General features: G+C 41.2%; 1 protein-coding gene and 1 long non-coding RNA gene across 14 annotated transcripts in view; one reads left to right on the forward strand and one right to left on the reverse strand.

The window, feature by feature from the left end:
* dati (zinc finger protein datilografo) overlaps positions 1–7047 on the forward strand; it is a 31739-nt gene extending 24692 nt beyond the window's left edge. For 9 of the 12 annotated variants that reach the window (XM_017088558.4, XM_017088562.4, XM_065867278.2 and 6 more), the window contains 6 exons: positions 2538–2722; positions 2896–3061; positions 4644–4979; positions 5039–5106; positions 5223–5798; positions 5999–7047. In XM_017088558.4, the coding sequence (XP_016944047.2) occupies positions 2538–2722; positions 2896–3061; positions 4644–4979; positions 5039–5106; positions 5223–5798; positions 5999–6691 (2024 nt within the window). In that variant the 3' untranslated portion in view covers positions 6692–7047. The remainder of the gene's footprint in view (positions 1–2537; positions 2723–2895; positions 3062–4643; positions 4980–5038; positions 5107–5222; positions 5799–5998) is intronic. The other 3 variants (XM_017088563.4, XM_017088565.4, XM_017088564.4) reach the window with 2 other exon arrangements.
* LOC108020360 (uncharacterized) lies at positions 486–2236 on the reverse strand. 2 transcript variants are annotated; one of them, XR_001767955.4, is made up of 3 exons: positions 1247–2235; positions 1102–1190; positions 486–984 (listed from the first exon to the last, which is right to left on the reverse strand). It is a non-coding gene; the product is annotated as an uncharacterized lncRNA (long non-coding RNA). The 2 variants fall into 2 exon arrangements; XR_011604552.1 differs by having other exon boundaries at positions 486–1190; positions 1247–2236.
* Positions 7048–9216: the final 2169 nt, after the last annotated feature.

The following is a 9216-nucleotide window of genomic DNA, read 5'->3' on the forward strand; positions in this document are numbered from 1 at the left end:
AAATAGTGAGGAAACTCAATAGAGTGCTAGAGGGATGGAGTATATATCGTTCGGGGTGGATATGTCAATGAATTCCGCTACAGCTAGTTGCGATTATATTTATTTCTCATAATTTTGTAATGAATCGACTGGTCTTCAGTATTTCAAATAGTTTTCACCTAAAGAGGCGAGGGGTCAGAGTGAAAAAGTAAAAATATATACAATAATACCTTTGGGGCTGAACGTTTTGGAGAGAGAATATATGAATATAATATTTGATATCAGAGATTGAGTGTGTTACAGGTGTGATCGTCTCGACACTCTATATATTAAATATCTTAAATTTCTCTATATATTAAATAAAACAAGAAGTTCAATTTTTACGTTAACAAAAGGCATTTTAAACTTGTGCGACTTATGCTACAGCCAGAAGTAACACTCACATTTCCAACCAAATTGAGCTATCATCGATTAACATCTACAGATTATTAAGGACATCGTCTTGCTGAATTGTACTTGCTTTAAAGCAAACATAAAATAGTCTTTATATTTTACCATATTCAAAAAAAATGGCTGTTAGCTTCGGTTCTGGTTTGACAATTTATGAGTTATTTCTAATTATTCTAATTGTAATTACCAAGATGATGAAAAATGCTCAGGGCCCGTTCTTGAATAATTAAAACGGAAAGTGGTCCCAGTCCAGCACTATTCTTGAGACTATATTGGTACTCGTAGAAAAGGCATGTCTGACCTTGGTTTTCGCCTTCTTCCTTAAAATCTTGCGTCCCTATAATAAGGTCCTGTGTTTGGCCCCGCATTCAACACATCCTTGCAGCTGGCAAAATCAGCGGGTCGGCATTGCAAATGGCAATGACAAAGATAATTAAATAAACTTGGAGAGCTTTTTGAGTCAGTATCCGCGCCCATTCCACCCTCGCATCCCTCCTTGAACCCAGGAAGTTGGTTGACTCCGGACAGCCGAAAGGGATGAATACGCGAACGGTTCTGGCAATATGAGAAAGTATTCAACGTCATTAGCTGCATTCAATGTCATTTCACTTTCCTGTACACGAAAGAGTGCCCATTCTGGTACCAGTCCCGAATCCGCCGCTTTCAGCTTACCTCAACCATTCCTCGTTCACACCTGATTGCAACTTTACAATTCCTATTTATGATTTTTATCCCTCGCTTCTTATTCTGTGCCTTCTCACCTTTTTGGACACGGTGAAATGAAAACGCTTTAATTGAAAACCAGTTTGGTCCTTACCCCAGTAATAGGAGTAGCCCAGGCAGCGACGGAATTCCACCTTTTAACGGACGGGTTTCCCATCCACGCGGAGCAGGATTGGGTAATTATACCATACAGGGTCCCGGGCCGGCCGGTTTCTTGAGAGCTGACGGCGCGAAGCAAGGCCGGCGGGACGGCTAATGGATAGCAAGCCCATTAAGAAAGGAAGGCCCGCACAGTCGTTGAAGCTGCAACGCGGTCAGTGCAGTCTTTAAGGCGCTCTAAGTGACAGGTCAAATGAAGTGGCGTTCAGGCGGTGACTACGTGCCTCCGGGTGTGAACCTGCGATGTTCCGGCGTTCTTAGTCGACGGCTTAGCGAAGGGTTGTACTTGCGCCTCGGCCGTGGTCTGGGCCCGGTCCTAAGCGTGGGACTCGACCGCAGCTTCGTCTACACGACTGCACTTTGCGACTATTTATTTGTATTTAATGTTACTTGCAGGCAAAGTGACACTAAGTAGCTTAAACGTTTTAGTCACCAGGCTGCTCTGTCTTCGGAGTTGTTGCTGACCTTCCACTTTTTATTTAATTGCGCGATTAAATGAAATTAATTTTGCTTCAAATCTAAAATGCGGCGCTACCCTTCGCTGTTTCTTTAGGTTGCTGCACCACCGACCCGCATCGAAAGCGTCACAAAATATTTTAAGTAACCGTCTGCATCAATTTAGAGAGCTTGGTTTTAATCATATTAAATGAAGTCAATCAGTCAATTAAGCGCCTTTAGGTATTTTGATATCGCGAACAAAAACTTTAAAATGCTGCAGAACTGTGGCTTCTCCGATTTCTTTCTACTTGGTTTTGCGAGTATTAGAACGTTATACCTCTTTTATTGCATTGTAGGTACTATAAATATACGAAGTGGATAAGCACGAAAACGAGGAAGGCTCAAGTCTGTAACATATAAACAACAAACATTTATATGCATGCCTAATTCAGAGACCACAGCGTTCATACTTAAGTTTTATTTTTCAAAATCACACAAAAAAATCGATTGGTAAAACTTTTCAATATAACAGTAAAAGGTCCCCAACCATCAAATCAAATTGTCAATTTTACCTATCAAACAATTCTCTTACGCAATACGTAGACGTAAGAGTTACTTTAACAAATAGTTATGGAACTATAAAAAAGGATTCTAGTTAAATAAATATTTTTATAGTTATTCAACCCACAAAATAAAGTTAAAATTTCTAATCATTTTTACACACATTTTTTGTACACCTTTAACAGAAAAAATATCTAAGAGATCATACCAATTTTTAAATTTTTAAGGAGAACGTCCCTACAAATGCCACCTGCCAGACTGCGGCCGAGCCTTCATACAGCTTTCGAATCTGCAGCAGCATCTACGAAACCACGACGCTCAGGTTGAACGTGCAAAGAATCGCCCCTTCCACTGCAATATTTGTGGAAAGGGATTCGCCACTGAGTCTAGCCTGCGCACACACACATCGAAGGTAAGTAGCCGTTATCACCAAAGCTGCCTGTCATGTCGCATTTTTTCATTGCCTTTTGTATTACGCCCTCCGATATCGCCCATTACCTCGAACCTGATCTTCGTGTCGATCCCTTGCCCTCTCGACCCATCAAAAACCCTGTTGCAACCGAAAACACCGCGCATTGCGAACAGGAGCTACAGCTGCATCTTGGTGTCTTGCAGCAGCACGCCGCACTAATAGGTGGTCCAAACGCTACGTCCTGTCCTGTGTGCCATAAACTTTTCCTTGGCACTGAGGCTCTTGTGGACCACATGAAACACGTTCATAAAGAAAAAAGCCCCCCGCCAAGTGGATCAGGTAAGAAAATGGCGACTGATATTAGTAAATAATATTTGAATAGTCCATATTTAAACCACCATGTGAAATTAGGCGTGCTTAATCGCATAAGATGCCATTACGTTTTTCACGGTCTTTCTCATTTGGTGTTGGCATGCGGTTCTTGTCAGTGGAGCTGAGTGCCAGAGATGGAGAGGGATAGCATTCCTCCCCGTTACTCGTAGAGTAAAAGGGTATTTTAGATTCGTCGGAAAGTATGTAACAGGCAGAAGGAAGCGTTTCCGACCCCATAAAGTATATATATTCTTGATCAGGATCACTAGCCGAGTCGATCTTGTCATGTCCATCTGTCCGTCTGTCTGTCCGTCCGGATGAACGCTGAGATCACGGAAACTATAAGAGCTGGGCTATTGAGATTTGGCATGCAGATTCCTTAGCTTCATACGCAGCAAGTTTGTTTCAGCAATATGCCACGCCCACTCTAACGGCCAAAAACTTTGGCTCCTACAGTTTTGATGCTAGAATAAAAATTTTAACTGAATTGTATTGACCTCATCAATACCTATTGATTACCCCAAAAAAAAAAGTTTGCCACGCCCACTTTAACGCCCACAATCTTCAAAAAATCGTAAATATGAACGTCAATATCTCGGAAACTATCAAAGATAGAGAATGGGGATCTCAAATTTAGATTCCGTAGCCTTGAACGCAGCTCAAGTTTGTTACGCGAATATGCCAAGCCCACTCTAACCCCCACAAACCGCCCAAACCTGTGGCGCCCACAATTTTCATGCTAGATAAAATATTTTAACTGAAATGTATTGGTCTCGTCAATACCTATCGATTGATCCGAAAAAAATTGGCCACGCCCTCTCTAATGCCCATAACGCTTAAATCTGTCTACCGCCGTTAGGTGGCGCATTTCAATCGCTTTGCTGCTTGCATATCTGCATTTCCCTTTGGTCCCAATAGCTGAGTAACGGGTATCTGATAGTCGACGTACTCGACTATAGCGTTCTTCCATGTTTTTTAATGAAAACCTTTTTTTACGTTGTAATATTATGTGCCGTTGGAGTCCGTCATTAATCTACAGTGAGGACACGAAAAGAGAGATTAATTGACAAAGAGAGAAAATTGTTGTATGACCTTATAGTTTTTTTACTCGTAGGATAAAAGAGTATGTTGTATTCGTCGGAAAGTATGTAGCAGGTGGAAAGAAGTTTTGACGACCCTATAAAGTATATACGAGTATATTATTGATCAGGATCATCATCCATTATCTATTTTTTAGATTTTCTTTCAGCGTAAATTTAAATTTTATTTATTGTTCAATACTTATCTAAATGTTGAGAATGGTACCAACCGCGTTGTTATTTTTAAAGCTGTAACTAACCGCTAGGTGCTGTACCCACTGAAATTTTTTTAATGGATCCACTTATTGTTAGTCTCATTTCAAAGAAGATTTAATAAATAAAGCATTTACGTAATAAAAAAAATTGTTTGTACGATACAGTAATCGATCTTCGGGAAACCCGAAATCTATGTTTAATGTATGTATATTTGTAATATCCAACGTTTGTTGTCTTACTTATATTTTTGCCAGCCCTATCCCAATTCAGCGAATTAAATCAGGGAACTGGCAGTGGGAACGGAAACGGAAGTGGAACTGCCAACGATCAAATCTCTGCGCATACCACATCGGAGTCGAGCTGCGCACAGAGCTCCCACCAGGCCACTGTCGGTGGCCCCAACATAATCGACAGCTATTTGGGCAAGCGAAGGACAGCCAATCATCCCTGCCCGGTGTGCGGCAAGCATTACGTCAATGAGGGATCCCTTCGGAAACACCTGGCATGCCACGCCGAGACCTCCCAACTAACAAACAGCCTGCGAATGTGGCCTTGTAGCGTTTGCCAGGCAGTCTTTACTCATGAAAATGGTACACCTCAGAGTCTTTGACCCAAAAGTGCACGGATGTAATCGTTTCTTGTTCTGCAGGCCTTCTTACCCACATGGAGTCGATGCGTATGGATCCGAAACATCAGTTTGCGGCTCAGTACGTTTTGGTACGTTCACAAAAGTTGCTAGGCAAAAACGGAATGGGAAGACAAAAAGCTTAGTTGTTTCGCGACTTGGTTTTTTCAAAAATTAAAAGGCCACCCATTCCAATCTCCCATTTCAGTCTCGAGCGGCTGCGGAACAGCGAGAGCGGGAGTCCCTGCTAGCGGTAACCTTGGCCGCCAGCAGTGGCACTGGCGACAGAATGGGGATTGCAGATGCCGCGAACGTCCTGACAATGGGAACACACAACTCAGAGGGGTCCAACTCGAAGTGTCCCTCCCCTTCGGTGAACTCCGAGTGCTCTTCGAACGGACGTCTAACGTCATCAACAACGTCTGATCAGGACCAAGACATCGACCATGGGTTAAGTGAAAATGAGAATAGCAACCAGAACAACATCACCAGCAGCACGAATAACAACAATAATTGCACCAACAACAACAACTCAGGCTCTAATAAAATGGTTGAGCTTCGTCTTCAGGGTTCCGGCCAATATACCATGGACACGGATCTGCACGTGGCCAACCGAATGTCGTTGATGGCCGCGGCTGCTGCTGCCGTTGCTGCGTCACGACCGCAGGACGGAGTGGACAACTCAGCAGTGCCAAGCGCGGCGGTCCAGGCTGCAGTGGTCAATCTGGCCGCTGCCATGCGGATGAACAATCCCAGCAACGGCCCTACCGCCTACCAACAGCATGTGAGTACTATACTCGGGGAAAAACCACTTAAAACGATTGATTGGCCTAATCGTTCAATTTCGGCCAGCTGTTTATCAGTCCTTTTATACAAAATCAATCCACACTTCAGCAACCGAACAACCTTCGGGCTGTTTATGAGCATTTCTGGTCGATATATTTGAATTTGATTATTGAGCTCGGTGTTTTATTCCACTTTCAGCATGGCGATCACACCCAGTCACACCACCCACTCCCGCACTCACATCCGCATCCGCATCCGCATCCACATCCGCATCCACACCCTCATCACCCTCATCACCATCAACAGCAGCAGGCGCCTCAGCACCAGCAGCAACAATTGTCCCATTTGTTGGTGCACACGCACCCCAGCAACAGCCACTCCCGCGCACAACGATCTCCGAATTTGAACGTGCCAAGTTTGCAGAACGAATCATCCGCCGCCGCATCGATCGCAATGAACATGAACGTGCACATGATGCGCGGTTCCCTTGAGCCGGACCCGGGCCTGGGGGGCATGCATGCGATAGAAGTCCTCCACCAGCAGCAGCACCACCACCAGACGTCCAACTACTCGCAGCACGCCATCACTCCCACCAACCAACAGGGCCATCCGCACTCCCAGGCGCACCACACATCACACCACCACCCGGACGCGGAGACAGCGCTCCGCATGCATCAGGCAGAGGCGATCTTGCGCTCGCATACCGAGGCGGCGTTCCGACTGGCCACTGGCACTGTTCCTGTTCCTGGCCCCGGAGTGAAAAGTGAGGCCGACCAGCAGCAGCCCAGTAGCAACGGCAACGCTAGTGGCAGTGCCAGCAGCAACGACCAACAGCACCGATTCCATTCACACTCGAATCAGCAAGAGCATCAACTGCCGTCGAGCTCGTGAAGTTCGGCGAGTGAACCCTCCAGGGCAGACGTAGATTGAGGATAGAGAGACAAAATCAAGTACAACGATTTTCCTATTTCGTCTATTGCAGTCGAAAGAAAAGGATTGGATACATACGAATGCGTAGGCCTCCACTACACATAGATTAGTTTATGGACGAGGTATTGATGTAAATGAGATTATGTTTGTATGTAAGGTTAAATAGGCAACACCGCCCTAAGTTAAACAGCGACCCCATTCATTGTGCAATAATAAAAAGTAAAGTCAATGTCGACAGATAAATACATGTAAAAACTTTCGTGTTATGTTTACGTTTATTATAAGAGTAAAGATTAATGCGCGAAAATCATTTAAAACGAATTTTTTTGGGCTATTACAAAGGGAGTGGGTTTCATACAATTTCTGGAAGATAGTAACACAAAAAACACGTTTTTCAGAAACAAAATATACTCTAATGGCCAAGAAGTCAAATCGGATTGTTTTATCTTGTAAAAGTCGATAACAAGTCACTAACAATATTTAGTGATTTAAAGTTGCAAAAATTAGCCACTACGGAAAAAAAGCTTTAAATGATTTTAAGCAATGTTGGCAAACAAACTTATGGTCTAAAATGACGTTTGACTCCCCCAAACGGGACTGATAAATCGCGTTTTTTTGAGGAAAATTATCATAGCCAGCACATTTGTATTACAACATTTTAAGCCCCTATTTTTTAATTTTAATATAAATGTGTTGTCTACTAAGATATTTATGTTTTCATAAACCCGTAATTTTGGTAATTTTAGCTTATCTTAAAGTTGCATTGGTATTTGTCGATCTTTTACGCGCACATTTGGAAGACGACAAGAAAATCTAGAATGTAGAAACTGTAGTATCCGGAAATTGGATAAGTAAATAAGTAAATACCTGACCTAATAATTTTTTTTCCAAAAATAATAGTGTTTTTCGTTCGCATTTTGGGGGGTACAAACACCATTTTAGACCATACGATTGCTGCCCCAAACGATGTGTCCGTTCTTTCCGCCCTATACAAATCGACCTGCCCTAATTTACATATTTACAGTGCACGATCAAAGCAAAGAACATTCTGCTTCAAATATAAGAACACATTTGTTTTGCTTAAAACTGTGACAATAAAGTTAATTTACATTTGTTCTAAGCGTGCGAAATATATCAAAGCTGGTACTTACTTAACATTGTTTACATTTGCGATTGGCTATTAGTTAAGTGTTTTCGTTTCTCTTTTTTTCTGATTTTTCTTTCGGTTTTTATTAGGGTGGACCTAAGTATAGAACACCAAAATCAAAAATTCAATTTCAATACACTTTGTTTTTAAAAAAATTAATTTATAAACTAGTTAATTACTGACTAAACCTATTATTAAAAAAATTTTTTTATATCCTTCAGAATCACAAAAACTGGATGTTTTCTCATTGTCGGAATTTATGCGTCAAAAAATTACATTTACAAGGCGAAAAAGAAAACTTAGAAGCAGTGACCAGAGATGAAAAGCGATCCCGAAAGCTTATAATATATTTATTTATAATATAAAAGGGAGTAAAGGCTATAGTGACAAAAGACTCGTTTCTTGAATGACATTTTCCAAAAATTAATATTTTTCAAATGTTTAAAAGCAGAAAGTGCTGACATCTATTGAGCATATTCCTGTAAAAGTTTGATGGCAAAATTCCATCGGAGTTAATTATTACACATCTTGGCCTAAACCAATATTATTTTCTCTTTTTAAAGTGGTAGGGTAAGGTGACGAACTGATAAATACACACTAAAACTCTATGCAGATGTGAAAATTATTTATTTTTCCTTCAATAAAGGATTAAAACTGTTCACTTAAAAATCATAAAAAACCATAATCATAACAAGCAAACACGGAAAAAAATTAAGTCTTCACACATAACAAAATGATTCACGATACCCTACAAGGTACTGTTGGAAATATAAAGTCACTTTCATAAGGCGCAAAAGAAAAAATCACGAAGTACCAAGAACTGTTGCTAAAGATCATATAAATTTTGTTCATATTTATCTAACTTGGTTTTAGAGAAAAAATGCTATGGCACTTGGAAACGCTTCCAGATATTTTTTGGAAGGATATAGGTGCATCCTGATTACAGTTTATAGCATTCTACGTGTGTTTACTTGGAAAGCATATAGGTGTGTTCCTGGGTACAGTTTACAGGCGCATTCTAAATAAATGCGTTCTAGAATGCGTTTACATGGAACACAAGTAGGTGCATGAACACGATACCTTATTTTTTACCCAAATGGGTTCAGCACACGTTTTTGGTGATCATTTCAAAGAATGCTTTTATTTACATCCAATCTATTTCTTTTACCCACTTAAAGGGACGGTGCCTTCCCCCACTTTTTAAGATACCAAATGCCCTTGTACATCTTATAGAATATTTTTATAGAACCTTGAACTTTTTAAAGAATACAATTCGAGCTATATACAAAGTGCTAAAAAAAACCAGTTCATTAAGTATCTCTCCAGAAAACCAATTTAG

This window comes from Drosophila suzukii, chromosome 4, assembly GCF_043229965.1.
Source record: "Drosophila suzukii chromosome 4, CBGP_Dsuzu_IsoJpt1.0, whole genome shotgun sequence".
Classification (NCBI taxonomy): Eukaryota; Metazoa; Arthropoda; class Insecta; order Diptera; family Drosophilidae; genus Drosophila; species Drosophila suzukii.